Raw genomic sequence first — 14,710 nt, forward strand, 5'->3', positions numbered from 1 at the left:
ACAAAACAATGGAATAGACACAACGCTTCATAAACTCAGCAACTTGAGAAAAGATATGCAAAGAAAGCTCAAATCCGAGTCGAGTCAAAGCCTCGAACATCGCAAAGCTGGCATCTCTCAACGGATATCAGGAGTACACCAAACCAGGACCCCAATAACGTAAAGTGTCTTCGTTCCCTACTCAAACAATGGTATCTACAAACGCACCATGCATCCAAAACAAACAACGCCTTTCACCAATCCCAGTGCTAATTCTCATATGCAATCCCACCTCCCAATCCAATGCCCATGTATTCACAGCCGACCCTCCCTCATTCATCATACAACAGCAATATTGCCGACCACGATCCCCTTACTCTCAACGTGGTAGCGCCTTCTAATACCAACACTCCTCGTGCGTTTGAACAGTGCCTCCGTCGCGTCCCCTCCGCCGACCATCACCATGCTAATCTGATTATGTCTTAACAAGCCGCTGGGCGTAACTTGAGCTTTGTCTAACAAAGGCCTGATGAGGTTGTCACCGTTCGCGCTTTCATTCTCGTCCGAGATAATGATGACGAGTTTCAGACCGTGAGCCGTAGGTGTAAAACTAGGTATATTGGCCAGTTTCTCGGTGAACATGCATCCGCCTCGTCGCATGACGATAACATCGTATCTGGTGGCTGCTGCGTCGGGAAGTTTCTTGGTGCAGGCTTCTCCCGCGAAGAAGATGCGAGACCAGCTGAGGCTGTCGACTCGGGGGCCTTGGAATGGGTCGGGGGCTTCTTGCACATCGACGATGGGTGCTGCTCCTATTCCTGTTGGGGCAATGGCAGTGATTGCTACGGCGTGGTATGCTTGGGCAACTCCCGATTCAGGTAACGAAGTCCCGGAAGGAGGATGGAGAGAAGCTGTAAGAGATGAGGTAAAGGATGCATAAATAGATGATAATTTCCTCGTAAGATGTGCTAGCCCACCTGGATTGGTACCCTCTAGCACAATTGGTGACCGTTCATGGTGCTCTTCCTTTAGCTCCGGTTCAGGCAATATATCGTTCCCGGTGCCGGTAGTGTTGACGACAGGTTCATGATGGAGCTGAAGAATGATATCAAGCATAATCGTGTCTCGAATCCTAGAGAACCATGGATCAGCCAGATCAGCGACGAGTTCTCTAGGAATAAGAATCTGCTCATCTCGTCCCAATGGCTGACCATTGATACTAAAGACTCGCCAAGCATCATTCAGTGGCCCATCGATCGATCGATATTGAGAAGGTGATTCCCAGATCAATCCAAGCTTCAGACCCGAAAGGCTGCTCACATAAACTCCATCCTGAACACGGATGAGAGCAGTGTTGACGAATTGAGGGTTGAATCCATTCAATGGTACGACTTGATCATTGTTCGTGGGGAACTCGATGGTGGTTGTAGGTTTGATAGGTAGTCGGTCACAGGTACCATTGACAGGCATCAGATTCTCAGGTAGTGTCCAGGGATAATATGTATAGTCCGATTGGACATCTGCCGCTTCATTCTTAAATCTCGAAGTACCTCCTATTATCGCATGTCTGCTGGGTATACGATCCAAACCCATCAAATTCGCTGCATGGAAGATATCCGTCCTAGCGGCAATTCCCGATACAGTGAACGGGACAGGCGTAGGAGGAGCTGGACAAGTATTGGTGTACTCCAACCCAGAATAAGTGCCAACATCCTTCCATTTTGGAGCCTTCTTCCTGATCACAGGGGATGATTTTTCCTTCGGGATAATGAGAGGATGGCCTTCCGTAGTAAAGACGTACGCTGCGTCAAGCTGGTTTAGTGGATGATCTGGGTCGAAAAGGAGATATAGATATTTTGCCGTCTCGCCAAGAAAGAAGCTCTCCATACGATCGCTCTTCTCTCCAGTATGAACATCAGCAAGACCGGACCAACCACAAGCCGTCCAACATCTGCTTTTGATATCCTCCAAGACCATTTCGCCAACGTGAAGGTACCAAGGATCTCGAGTTGCACGGTAGAGATGGTATGTAGACTCGATGAACTCTGGACGTCCAGGCCACCAATGGAAACCGCTCCACACTTTGCCATCTGTAACAGACCATCGTTCTGGAAGCGCTTTATACCGAGTCCACAACGCTGTATAAAGAAGACTCGTCTCGATAGCCTCTTCAACCTCACCAGCTAAAACCAACAAGCCAGGGTAATAAGCACCCAAGCTATCAATCCAATAAGCTTGAGGCGAACCAGTAAGCAGATGCACATTAACATAATGCGGATGATGCATCCCACTATACAAATGTCTCTTGACTGCAGCATGAGCCTCATGCCAAGCAGCCAAAAACGCCTCGGGAGAATTCTGATCCTCAGTCAAAGGAGTATAGATAGTATTCGGATCCAACCATGCAGGATGCGGCTCTTTGAATTGGGCAGTCAAGTTCGGTTGTTCGTGTCCAGAAAGAAGAATATGGCTCTTCAATGCATATTCAAAAAAGCTATCGGTGCCGGCACCAATGCCTGCATAGTGACCTATCCATTGTCCACTTTCGGCATCTATACCAGCTCCCATGAGTCCAATCGGGCTTCTCCGACTCCAAACGGACCAGAATGCTCGCTTGGCAAGTTGTTCGAATCTCGTGTCTCCTGAAAGTCGGCTCAGCACCGTGAATTCAAGGACCAAACTTCCAGCTCCAGCACTACACGTTTCCGTAATCTCAGGCCCGCCATCATTCTGATCATCCGCCCCAGCACCCTGATGTAACGGTGAATTGACATAGAACGGAATCCCATGCCTTAGATTGACCCTGGGATACGGCATCCCCGTCTTCGTATAAAAAGCCGGCAACAGACGCTCCGCCAGATCTAGCGCAAGTCTCAGAAGCTGTCCATTATACTTTAACCCATTCGGCCACGGAATCGCCGGTATCTCGCCCTTCTGAAGTCTAAATTTCGACGGCCGCGCAAGCCGCTTCGGGTTATATCCCAAGATTGGCAGATCCCCAGCAGCAAACAAATGCGCGCTCACCAACCCTCCTACGCCTCTAATAACCGTCTCGAAGACCTGCACCTTACTATCGACATCGAAACCCTGCGCTCGCAACCCCTTCCCCGCTGGTCCTTTCGTCCCATCTCCATATTGTTGCACCAGCGCCACGACCCCGTCCTGGAAATCCTGCAGCGCATTCGCAGCCGTAGCATCTCTGTCCGGCGGCGCAGAAGCCAGTATAGCGAGCGTGGACAGACTATCGATCAGCGTGAGCGAGTAGTTGCCCAGGACATCGTTCAGCTGCACATTATGCGGACTCGAATCGTCCCTCGTCAACGGGGTACAGGACAATGGTCGCAACTTGATCACACAATCAGCATTCCTCTCTCTCTGTTATCCAAAGCATTGACATCCTCACCTCATCTTCAGGAAACGCCACGTCCATATAGTTATTGTACCCATGATAAAACATATCCACCGTCTCCTGCCTCAGTTCCGCGATCCGCGCCGGCGTCATAGCATGGGCACACGCCGCGAAGAAGAGCGCGAGGACAAGCCATGTTGATGTTATTGTTGTGCCTGCAGAGTGAGGTCTGCTGCACAGCAGTCCTTGCCATCGCCATGGCATCACCGGAGCGCGTAATCGGCCGGAGGCATGTGAGCTCAAACGTATTGTCTCCAGGACGGTCGTCGCGGGATCGTTAATTCATTAATGGGAAAAGCTCCAGGAATGAGGAGAGGGAGGTGCCCTTTGTGGGGTGGTTGGTAAGATGGAAATCAACCTTGGAAGGACAATTGTTATCGAGGGCACGTGAGCGTGAATTTCGGCCGCCGGGCCGGGTACCTAATGAAGTCAATGGCTGAATCGTAGGTATGTTTGGTTACTAATTGTAGTGTCGCTATTTGATTATATAGAAGACAATTTTTTTCACTCCTTGAACTTGACTTCACGCTCAAAGCGATTCACCAATTTAAGTGTGAAAATGTAATGCTATCAAATCTAAGGTCGCATAAGGTCGCATGCAATTTGGCCACCTTTAAGCATAAAGAAAACTTACCAGCAAAGTCTAAAACATCGACCGGGAATTGCACAGGGACCAACAATTCTTGAACAAAGTGTCCGCTTCTTCTTATCAACACAGGCCCGTACACATTCATAACATTAAGTATCAAGAAAACATGTTCGTATCACTGCACTCATTCACAGATCGGGAGACACTTTTAAGTTTCAAAAACTCTGTAATCACACAAACACTACTAAACAACATAGCCTTCCATCCCTCACTTCACCAAACTCCAGACTCTCGACGCCATTCAATCTGATCGCGCTGTGGAGCGATGGAAGGAAAATACAAGATACAGGAATGAGGAAGTCATTATCATCATGCAATTGCAGCGCTCGACTCCAGCCAATGCAGTGATCTCAAGAAAACAGTGCCAATGCCAATCTCATAGCTATTATTCTTACACCAGTCCCCTGGGATACGTACTGTTTAGCGCCAAGAACCCTTACCAGTCAGACCTGCGACGCTTTCTCGTTGCTTCGGTGTGCTGCCAATAGTGCCTGTAAGTCGGACGGGACCACTCGACATGCTACCACTGGTTTGTCTGCTGACATCGATGGTAGTACGGCGATTGTGCTTCATGATTGGAGCAGTGCGAGGACTGAGAACACTTGAGGTGAAAGATCCTTCCTTCTGACTGGTGACCATACGTCGAGCGTGGCCAGCCGTGAACATATTCTCATTTGGCGGCGAACCTGCCATGACTGAAGCTGGAGGACTTCGGGCTCTTCTGCCTCGAATTGAGTCGTGTGCATTCGAGGCCCGTGAGATGGATCCAGAACGCTTCAAAGCCTGGCCGATCTTTGCACTGTCAGACTTATCCACTGTCCAGCTACCATTCTCACTTTCCGAGGAGGAATTGTTGCCGCTGTCGGTTGGTGTCTCGTTTGCTGTTTGTACTTGATGCAGGGAGGAGCGATTCGCGGCATTCGAAGCATTGATCGCTCGAAGAGGTGACTGGTCATTGTCGGATGAGGAGAGGTTTGTGATAGTCGGAGGTGGTGGTGATCCATCTGTTCTCTTTGACAAGAAACCAGCTTGGAAGCGATTTACCTTGGGCTTGATCTCGAATGACGGCTCTGGCGCAGCAGGAATTGGAGATGAACCGAGAGAATCGTTCGAGACTTCTTCTGCCAGGTAAGCGGGTAACTTAGGGAGAACGACGCTGTCCTCGATTGACGAGACTTCTGGGGTGTCGGCTGGTTTTTGAGGAGTCTTCTCAAATTCTGCAAGATTACCAGCTTCAGCATCATCACGCCATCTAACACTGCGTTGAGACTTCTTCTTTGGGGTATAAGAGAGTCCTTTCTTTCCCATGACCTTTCGTCGTCGAGGTGAAGACTTCATTGGTGATGAGTAGACTTGTGGTGCAGCAGCGACAAAAGCTGGCATTACAGGAACAGGGCGTGGTTGGCTCTCTGTAAGATTTACAGTCTTCTTCCTCTTCGGTGTTCCGCGCTTCGTTGGAGGAAACGCTTCGACGATCTTCATAGATCCATCCGGCTTGACGACTTGAGCAGCGGCTTCAGAACAGCTTTGCAGTAAACGCTTGAAGATAGTCTTTGCGTGCTGGACAGCCTCCTCCTCGCTCATGCTTAGAATATCATTGAGAGATGAGATGATGTCGAATTGAGCAGACAGAAGTACTTGCACAATTTGCGAATCCCCTCCCTTGTCCTGCTCCAGAACTTCCAGGTAAGCGTCTCTCGCAGCATTAGCTTTGAGCAGCTCTGCCTCTCGAGTTAGACTCGACACGTCCAAGCCATCTGCGGATCCATCGACTTCGGTCAACAGTCGGATACTATTTTGCAAGGCCGAATCAACAGCTCGTTCCCAGTTTTGCTTCTCGAGTCTTTGATGATAGTGTTGTCTACTATTCTCGAGCTCCAACTGGATTCCGACAGCTGTCTTCCGCATGGCAGCAAGACTAGTTGGCATATCACCCTCTTCTCTCGTATCGCAGATTGTATCAAATGCAGCAATCCACGACGAAAGAATACTGATACGTCTTTGGATAGCTGAGAGTTTCTTCATGTTGTTGGCCTTCTCCTCTCGCTCAGCAGCAGAGTTGTCGAAAGCAGCTCGAATTCTTAGTATTCCTTCTCTGGCAATTCCATCTCGCTTCTCACTTTGCTTCCTATATTTGACAAATGCCACACCTTCGAAGTCTTTTTGTTGTGCGCGGAGCTCATTGATCAGAGCCATTTGCTCATCGATCTTCACCAAGAAATCCTTGACGTGTCGGTTAACATTGTAAACATTTCTTGTGACCTTGGTCTGGATGTTCTTCGCTCGATTGGCGTATCTCAAGGTGTTTTGGGTCTCATCGAAGTGTGCACTAGAAGGACTGACACAGACAATCATGACCGTCTTGCAATTCCCACCGAGGGAGAATTTGAGGAGACGAGTGAGCTTCGAATTCCGGTATGGAACGTGATTCTTCTTTCGCGGATCGCAAAGAGCATTGATACAGCTTCCCAACGCAAGCAGGGACTTGTTGATATTGGCACCTTCGAGCAATCGCTCACCTCGGTTCTTTGTAGCACTGGCACGTTCACTACCAGCAAGATCAATGATGCTCAGTGTGGCCATGGTATGGGGTTCGTTGACATCCGCATTCCGGTCCTTCTGTGCGACGTTGATTTGCAATACTGCGTGTGACCGGGACGAAGTGGCATTGGCCTCCGTCGGCGAGACTGTTCTGTACTCGTTTCCTTTGACGATCATGTCCATGACCTCCTGCACATCGTGTGGATGGTGACTCGAAAGTCCTGCCACGGAGACTGCTTGATTGGCATCTTCTCGTAACATCAATCCTTGTTTGCTTCCACCAGGTACCAGTAGATCCCGAATCGTCTCATTGTAGATTTCGAGATATGAGAGGGAGACCTCTGTGTGCTTCTCGTCGCTGCGTTCGGAGATTTTTTCGAATAACTCCTGCATCGTCAAGAAGATGATACCGGGCTGTTGTGCCGTGCCAGTAATTGTGTGTGTCTTTCCGCAACCTGTCGCACCGTATGCAAACACAGTAGCATTATATCCTTCCAAAACACTGTCCAGCAGTCCTCTCGCTGTAGCTTCGTAGACCTCGCCTTGTGTTGTGTTCTCGTCGAATACCCTATCGAAGCCGAAGGTTTGATCCTTTACCCTCTTGCCCATATTCGATACGACAGATCGCGAGAATCTCTGGACCGGATTATCCTCTGGAGGATCGAATACTCTGCTCGAATCAGTTTATGAAGATGACCGCAGAGTATTTAGACGTACAAGCACTTGTCGTCTATTACTTTAACCACCGGTCGGATTCCCTTCTGACCAAGCTTTGGTGTTGGAGCTCCAGCGAGGGAGCCATCGCCGAGAAATAATGTACCGTCCTCACATTTTGTGCTGTTGATATCAGTGTTTGTTGTTCGATATTGACGGAGAACATACATTTGTGCAGCTTCGCGGATTGTGAAAGGTCTAACACGAACTACAAATGATCAGCATTGTAAAATCTTGCGGGTTCGATTGCTGCATACCTGTGACTGAGATTGAGCTCGCTCCCGGGTCTGTAGCTGCCATTGTGAATTATGCTTCGAAAATCGTAGCCAAACGCGGCACAAATTGACCGCGTGAGACCGTTTGGCGCGGAGCGATTTGCGCTCGATGAATATGAAGGCAAAAGGAATTAAAGATCGCAGGAGCTGATATTGTTAGTAGCAGGTGCGAAAGAGCGAAAGTCGTGCTGTCTGAAGTCGTTCGTAGTCTATGATTTTCCTATCAAATTCGAAAACACCAAACAACAGGGATTAACAGTTGTTGCGGCAACCGCGACCAGGGTCAGTTCGTTAGCGCGCATGGGACGCGACCTCGAAATGATGCCTGAGGCACCATTTAAATTATTAGGACCCCAAAATAACCTAGACGTGTTCGAATACTTAATACATTAGGAGGTAAATTCAGCAATGTTATTCTCTCAGGGTACCTTGAATTCGTTTTCTGTTGTAAGCAATCTGATGACATGGATATCCACTGGAAGTGTGGCTCCATCCTGTAACTCTAAAACATCAACACAGTAGGTATTCAAGAGCAGGACATGACGTGAAGTCAGTGCACTTAGTATTAATTCCTACTAACAACTCAATGCCATCGTATCATACAATCAGCTCCAGGAGATCTAGCCCAACCCCATATGCCCCCACCAACCAATACGCCATAAGCAAATGGGGCTGTAGCCTTTTCCCAAGCACTTTCCGAATGCATGCCCCAGATACTGCAACGCCCGAGCCTAAAAATACGCCATGATAATACCCATATTTTCACATTCCCTTCCCTACTCTTTCGTCCCCGATCAAGAAGTCTCGAATATGTTCAACGGCCATGCCGGACCCATCCCGCCATTTACTTGCGCACCCAGATGCGTAGAGCCGTGGTCCATGTTCACAGCAGCCTGGTTGGTGTTCATATCTCCCATACCGCTTCCCTGTCCAGAGTTTCCATTGCTCTCAGGATGACCTCGCCCACCCAGTTGTACTAAGGCACTTGCGCTAAAGCAGTCCTGGGGTTCTAAGTTTCCAGCCAAAGTATTCGTCCATTGTTGCCAAGAGGACTGTGTGGCGGATGTATTCGATGAGCGTTGCCAATTGCCACCATTGGCTTGGACTTGAGAAGCTTGTGCTGCAAATGCGGCCAGGAGTGGGGCCTCGACAGGATCACTGTTTGTGGGGTAATTGGAGTAGGTGTGAGAGGTCTCTTGCGGCGTGTAAGCTAGGGTTGCCGAAGAAGCTTGCTCCGGATAAGTGGAGTACTGGGTAGCAGCTGGATATGGAGTTTGTTGGTGAGATATCTGGGTTTCGGTTGGGATGTACGTCGAATTTGTAGTTGCGTTCCCATTGGAGGTTGGTGGGGTCTCAAAAGCATAAACGTGTGGGTTGCTTTTATTGCTGTTGTTATTAGAGTAGGTGCTTGCAGAATTCGATCGTTGAGATGGCGATTTGGAGTCAGATAATGCGTTTGTCTGCACGTAGCTGGAGCTTTTTGCGAGAAGGCTTTGGCTCAACAGACCCAGAGTCCCATTTGTAACCACCCGAACAGCTTCACGTAATCGGTTTCCAGAGCCTATCACCATTAACTTTGCCCCAAGAAATGAACAATTGACTCACCTAACAACGCGCCTACATCTCCCATAATATCCAACCACTTGTCCATTTCTTCTCGTAGTGCCGCAAGATCAGCTGCCGAAGTTTCACCCCGCTTGTCCCATTGTGAAAACAAAGTCGTAGTGATTGCCATAACATAAACAGCACTATTGTACCATGTAGTGTCCAGACTTTTGAATTTTTGCAGTTGCATAACCACCCCCAGCATCTGGCGAGACGATTCCACACATATTCTCATGCTCTCTGCATTGAAGGATGCGTCGGTAGTCATCGAGACGGATGGATGTCTGAGAAGAAGGCGGAACTCGAGAATCCACATCTGAGAATATAGAGCAAAGACTCTACCTTCTTGCTCATTCTGGCCAGCTTCGCCCTTGACAAGGTCACCTGGCAAGTTGTCTCTCCATGTCAGCAACTTCGACTCCAAACTGTTGATCGTCGCAATATATGTTTCTGGTTGACGCCGAACAGCATAGATTGTGCTGTACAACTCCACGAAAAGAGGTATGATTCGCATTGCATGCAAACCAATGTGATGAAGACACTTGCCGGGTCTCGATGTGTCCAAACCGTTCTCTGATAGCAACTCATCATCCACGGGCTCCAGAATCTCCACATCGAAGTCCTCCATCCTGAAAACCATCGGTCGACCTAACTTGCCACTTAAAGTGACATGAATAGCCAACAGTGTCCAGAAGGTTCGCTTTCGCATCTCAACATCCAGAGGATTTGGGATCGAATCAGGTGCCCATCGTTTTGCTGAACGGTGGAGTCCAAGCTCAATTGCTAAGGCCATCGTTGTTTGTGTCAATATCCAACTGGCTCCTGGTTTAGGGAAATTTCGAAGATGCATACAGATCAAGGTCAGAGCCTGTACATCTTGGACTGTGTGACTGCAGGAGAGTTGATAGAATTTGCTCAGAGAATAGTGATAGTGCATGTTCGATTGGTGAGTAAGACTAGCTTGCTGAACAGGGTCTTCCCAGTTCCGTGCAGCATATTGAAAGAACATAATGGCGAATACCATATGCATCATAACAGTTTCCGCCGTAGTCGGGACAAAGCTTGGATCATCATAGCAGCGTGTTAACTAGACATGTCAGTTATTAGTCAGACCTGATCGTTCTCTAGCACCTACCAACTTCATGAATGTTGGCTTATGGAGGAGCGGCATATACGGGTTGAGTACTCGGAAGTACCAGGCGGCATAAGTAAGGCCGTCATCACGTTGCGGTAAATCCACCTTCTCGATCCTGGGGTTGATGTTTAAAGCGGATTGCAGGAAAGCCTGATAAGACTTATTGTACAACTGTGGATGGAAAACAGAAGAGTCTGGCTCGTCCATATCCACAGAATCGAAGTCCGCAATGTCAATCTCCATCCCGAGAATAGAAAGAGCTGTACCTTTGATGGAACTTAGATTCGAGTTTCCAGGAGAAACCCCCAGATAGTTGCCGCCAGTACATCCTGCACGGAAAGCTGGAAGAGCACGGAACATGTTTGTTTCCTGTTGCTGTGCTGTCATGCTGCTCTGGCTTTGAGAAGAATTCCATGTCGGCGCCGACACACTGGGTGGATTGTATTCAAACACCTGGCCCCCAGCATCATGGTATCCATTGGTAGGTTTGATATCAGCAGCTCCACCCTGTATCAATCGTTGTTCCAATTCTCGAATGCGATGTTGGAGGTCGCGATTCTGTTGCTCGAGACCTTCAACGTAGCCTCTCGAGGTCGCACGACCTGTAATTCGGTCTGTGGTCCGACATTCTGTGTTATTCTGCAGGCAAGGTGAACATCCACCGGGAAGTCCATCGCATCTGATCTTGCGGACCTGTTCACGTAACCCTTAGTATGCACATGCGACTCGAGCGGGGGTCTGTCGACTTACCTTACAGCGGTCGCACGCCTGACCTGTCCTCGTCGACGATGCTAAGCGTTTCTTCACAGCATTGGAGAATTCCTCGGGGTGTTCAGCTTTGATATGCTTCACTGGAGTGCCGTTTGCGTCTGGCGCAGGACGCTTCTGCGAAGGCATTGCAGCGGAAGAAGCCGTAAAGTTCTGTTGCTCGATGGACCTTGAGATGGAGCTTGCCGTTCGGTATACCAACCCTCGATTTTGACTCTCTGCGAATCCAGTGTCCCGTCTTACGGCGCCCACGTCAGGCACGGTCGGAGTCGCATAGAGAGGCACGCTGTAGTCTTCTCGTTTGATGTATCCGTGACAAAATTGCGAGGATTGGGAGGCCGAACCGTGGAATATCATTTTCGCAGAGGGTGAGCGATCGCATCAAAAGAGGCTAACCGTGTTGGGCCTGGATCTGTTGTTGATGGTCACCACTCAAACGGCAGTTCCTAGGTAGCAGCAGCGGAGCACAGAACTCGGAATCTGGAGTATAAATACTCAGCAGGACATAACAAAGGCAGAGTATCTTCCGTATTGTCGTACAATATAGGTGATGAGGAGGAGGAGCAGCGTAGATGTCCGGTTTCCTGCAATTGGGACCCAGGGAAAAGAAGAATGGCCGTCCGCCAGGGTCAACAGCCATCCTATCCAAGCATGGCATCGATCACTCACTTGCCTTTACGAGCAAGTATCCCAACGCTGGCGGCACACGCTCAGCTCGATTGAGGAACGGCAGGCACAAGGCCATGCACATTGAGCATAGTCCTAGCATCAGTACGAGTACTCACTCGTACAGTACCAGATCGTCAATATTAACAGCAGTCCAAGCTTCTGTGCCACCAAATCGATGGGCAAGAAGACGAGGTTCACATTCTCTCTGGGCTGTGAGTGGGTGAGAGGACGACCAGTGACAGGCGGTCAAATCCATGCTGGAATTCCTTTCACAGATCTCATCTCTGAACCCCGGCGCTGGCTTGCACGATCACAGTCCTCTGTGCAGATGAGACGAGAGAGGACCTCTGCCCCTATCATGGAACGGACAAGCGAGGACAGGCTTCACCTCAGAAGGACTCCATCTGGTCGCTCCTTAATCTGATAGTAGCCATACAGTGAATGACTTTGCTTCGGGGACCTCGTGAGAGGTGAATTACTTTCGCTGATGTTCTAGACCGCAGCGGCCAGGTTTCACAGAGTTGGCATGGACAGAGACGGACAATACCCAGATGTTATCCTGTCGTTTCTTGGCGTCCCCTGCCCCTCAGCTGTTGGTCGCTAGCGCAGTGTGATAGGACTTCCAACAGTGGAGGCGTTTTGTCTCGTACGTTTGTCTCAGTGGCGGCCAGCATCAAGATCTTTACTCGTACAATGCGTGGTGTCATTCTAACAGGCTCGCGAGCTGATGCAATGCAGACAAGAATATTGAAGATGCATCTGGTGGTGATTAGGGTGATCGCCCCACGCCGCAAAGTGGCCCTAGAAGTCCCGACAACTAGGCTCGCCAAGATTTAAGCTTCACTCAAATTCGGGAGGGGACTTCGGCGGTGAGAGGCGCAACTAAAAATGTTCGCTGTAACCTTCCATGGACTACAACCTGTACTCTTGCGCTATAGCACCCACATATTCACACCTTTGGAACAGTCATGCCATCTGAACAATCTAGCACAGGTTGTCAATAGTGCTTTTTGGTGTGATCTCATAATCGCTGCAACTTGCAAGCATCCTACTCTATTATCAGCTTCAAAGACTAAGAATAGTCGAAAGAGCCCACAGAAAAGAACTCCACGTGTTGAGTCCTTGAAGCTCTCTCAACCACAATCAGGGCCTGAACGCTCCCAGCCGCATCCTCCCACTGCAAGCCCTCGGACACAAGAACCTGCCAATCACACCCTCCAAATACCCTTCCCACAAGGCTGAAGGGTTCACCAACCTCGTGTCGATTCTTAGGGGTCCTTCGATCAAGACATCCTCAACAACAAACACGAGGCAAGTGCTTCACCCGCCGCCAGACGTTGAACCGCACGAGTACCACCACCAACATATTCCTCCTCACCATCATGGCACTTCTTCAAACGGTGCAGCTAGAGCATCTCCCGCAAAGCCACTCCATCCACATCGCCCTCTACCGCAACCTCCAGAATGCCGCCTTTCTGCAGCAGCAGCTCTTGGAAGGTAACACGGATTACGAGTATGCGCTTATAGACGCTAGCGTGGTTCGTCCCCCTTTCTTTCCCCAGCCTCAATTCTTCAGAAATTGCAGCATGTAAACACGTGACGAGAGTGGATCTCATGGGATGGGTTTGAGATTGGAATGTCACTGATAATAAGATGAATCGATAGATTGTCTCAAAGATACACGCCTTGGCAGCCGTATACCGCGCGGTCAACGATCTGCTGGCGAATAGGTTACGAAGTCGAAATGTGCACTCTGAGATCGTCTTCTCGCTGTCTCCTAACAACAACGTTGGTCCCGCTTTCACTATGTTGCATTCCGATGTTGGTTTCCGGGCTTCGAGTCCTGCTTCCCCGGGCTTGATATTGCAGCCGAGTGGCTTTTGGCTTGAGATCACTCGAGCTTTCTTACGTGTCACGCTTCGTTCCACCATCACGCTCGCTTCGCTAAACTATCCCTGCTCCTAAACATCATCTCTCATCTGTCTTGTGTAACTCTAAGTTCTCAGCTACCACCATGTGTCTCCCCTCCCCTCTTTAAGCGCTCCTTCCTTATTCATCATATGAGCACTCCATCGTCCCACCTCACACAAACACCCAACTAACCTCCTCCGTCCACAGATCTCCGAGTCTTTCCGCCGTTTCGGCATCCAACCCACCACTACCTCGCTCCTTTTAATTAAAGTCTCAACCCCCACCTCCGAGACCTCACCCAGCGACCTCTCGTCTCGTCTCTCGACTCAGATACAAGGTGATGCTGTCCCTTTTACAGATGAAGAGATAGGAACGATGACAGATTTGGGGCGGGTGAGGAAGATTTATAAGTTAAATGTGCCGGGAGGAGGGGGAAAGAAGAAGGATGGGAATACGGCGGAGGAGAGGAGGGAGATGGAGATGTTGATTTTGGGGGCTATGGCGCTGAGGGGGGCTACGAATTAGAGGAATGAATTATCTGTCCAGTATCTTGGCTACTGTGAAGGTTCATGATTCTTTGATGTATGTCAGACTTGGTATCCGGGACATGGAGTGTGGTGCAAGTGCACTTTTCCTCACTTCAAACCCTGGGAGGGGGGCCACCTATCTGTTCTGGTTTGGAAGGCTTGCTATTGGTCTGACTCCATACTTTCAATGTCAGATCATGGACACAATGGTGCAGTGTCGTGTCAGCGTCTGGCTTTTTGCTTGTCACCGCCTTGTGCTTGTATCATGAAATTGTCTATCCGCGAAATGGAGAGATCTGTACAGTTACAGAGGTTCATTAATAGAACCAGATGCGGAGCAAAGACAAAGGTTGTAGAAGAGACTCCTTATGAAAGAGAAATAGATATATTGCAAGTGCACATTGTAATTTCTCTCTTGGATTGATCAAGAGCTTGAGATCTGGATATCTCATATTTCAGAATGCTCTTCATCGATAGCGTGAAAATAATTATGATAAGAAACTTGGGGGACAAAATTCAAATAGTGTA

The 14,710-nt window shown here is 49.2% G+C and overlaps 4 protein-coding genes across 4 annotated transcripts; 1 reads left to right on the forward strand and 3 right to left on the reverse strand.

Moving 5' to 3' along the window:
* Nucleotides 1–136: 136 nt before the first annotated feature.
* On the reverse strand, nt 137–3,835 carry LY89DRAFT_634722 (glycoside hydrolase family 47 protein). Its single transcript, XM_018211407.1, has 2 exons — nt 3,383–3,835; nt 137–3,324 (listed from the first exon to the last, which is right to left on the reverse strand). The coding sequence occupies exons 1-2, from the start codon at nt 3,590–3,592 to the stop codon at nt 319–321; spliced, it is 3,216 nt and encodes a 1,071-aa protein (XP_018078914.1). The 5' UTR covers nt 3,593–3,835; the 3' UTR covers nt 137–318.
* A 373-nt stretch (nt 3,836–4,208) lies between these two features.
* LY89DRAFT_634724 (kinesin-domain-containing protein) lies at nt 4,209–7,764 on the reverse strand. Its single transcript, XM_018211408.1, has 4 exons — nt 7,550–7,764; nt 7,461–7,500; nt 7,296–7,415; nt 4,209–7,248 (listed from the first exon to the last, which is right to left on the reverse strand). The coding sequence occupies exons 1-4, from the start codon at nt 7,590–7,592 to the stop codon at nt 4,458–4,460; spliced, it is 2,994 nt and encodes a 997-aa protein (XP_018078915.1). The 5' UTR covers nt 7,593–7,764; the 3' UTR covers nt 4,209–4,457.
* Nucleotides 7,765–8,210: 446 nt separating this feature from the next.
* Nucleotides 8,211–11,539, reverse strand: LY89DRAFT_24616 (uncharacterized protein). The gene is made up of 4 exons (XM_018206153.1): nt 11,058–11,539; nt 10,308–11,000; nt 9,173–10,259; nt 8,211–9,128 (listed from the first exon to the last, which is right to left on the reverse strand). Exons 1-4 carry the CDS (start codon nt 11,430–11,432, stop codon nt 8,362–8,364), a joined length of 2,922 nt encoding a protein of 973 aa, XP_018078916.1. The 5' UTR covers nt 11,433–11,539; the 3' UTR covers nt 8,211–8,361.
* Nucleotides 11,540–12,626: 1,087 nt separating this feature from the next.
* On the forward strand, nt 12,627–14,339 carry LY89DRAFT_679669 (CGI-121-domain-containing protein). The gene is made up of 3 exons (XM_018213923.1): nt 12,627–13,282; nt 13,410–13,532; nt 13,863–14,339. The coding sequence occupies exons 1-3, from the start codon at nt 13,127–13,129 to the stop codon at nt 14,178–14,180; spliced, it is 597 nt and encodes a 198-aa protein (XP_018078917.1). The 5' UTR covers nt 12,627–13,126; the 3' UTR covers nt 14,181–14,339.
* The last annotated feature ends 371 nt before the right edge of the window (nt 14,340–14,710 follow it).

Source organism: Mollisia scopiformis (genome assembly GCF_001500285.1).
Source record: "Mollisia scopiformis unplaced genomic scaffold LY89scaffold_1, whole genome shotgun sequence".
Lineage (NCBI taxonomy): Eukaryota > Fungi > Ascomycota > Leotiomycetes > Helotiales > Mollisiaceae > Mollisia > Mollisia scopiformis.

What these genes read in the sequence shown, in the direction of transcription:
- LY89DRAFT_634722 (XM_018211407.1), bottom strand. Translation starts at nt 3,592, where the DNA reads ATGCCATGGCGATGGCAAGGACTGCTGTGCAGCAGACCTCACTCTGCA. An exon ending in TGGCGTTTCCTGAAGATGAG is followed by an intron (nt 3,325 to 3,382) that starts GTGAGGATGTCA and finishes TGTGTGATCAAG; the next exon opens with TTGCGACCATTGTCCTGTAC.
- LY89DRAFT_634724 (XM_018211408.1), bottom strand. Translation starts at nt 7,592, where the DNA reads ATGGCAGCTACAGACCCGGGAGCGAGCTCAATCTCAGTCACAG. An exon ending in ATCCGCGAAGCTGCACAAAT is followed by an intron (nt 7,416 to 7,460) that starts GTATGTTCTCCG and finishes TGATATCAACAG; the next exon opens with CACAAAATGTGAGGACGGTA. An exon ending in GTAATAGACGACAAGTGCTT is followed by an intron (nt 7,249 to 7,295) that starts GTACGTCTAAAT and finishes TGATTCGAGCAG; the next exon opens with AGTATTCGATCCTCCAGAGG.
- LY89DRAFT_24616 (XM_018206153.1), bottom strand. Translation starts at nt 11,432, where the DNA reads ATGATATTCCACGGTTCGGCCTCCCAATCCTCGCAATTTTGTCACGGA. An exon ending in AGCCAACATTCATGAAGTTG is followed by an intron (nt 10,260 to 10,307) that starts GTAGGTGCTAGA and finishes TGACATGTCTAG; the next exon opens with TTAACACGCTGCTATGATGA. An exon ending in AGATGTAGGCGCGTTGTTAG is followed by an intron (nt 9,129 to 9,172) that starts GTGAGTCAATTG and finishes TAATGGTGATAG; the next exon opens with GCTCTGGAAACCGATTACGT.
- LY89DRAFT_679669 (XM_018213923.1), top strand. Translation starts at nt 13,127, where the DNA reads ATGGCACTTCTTCAAACGGTGCAGCTAGAGCATCTCCCGCAAAGCCAC. An exon ending in CGCTTATAGACGCTAGCGTG is followed by an intron (nt 13,283 to 13,409) that starts GTTCGTCCCCCT and finishes ATGAATCGATAG; the next exon opens with ATTGTCTCAAAGATACACGC. An exon ending in CGCTGTCTCCTAACAACAAC is followed by an intron (nt 13,533 to 13,862) that starts GTTGGTCCCGCT and finishes CTCCGTCCACAG; the next exon opens with ATCTCCGAGTCTTTCCGCCG.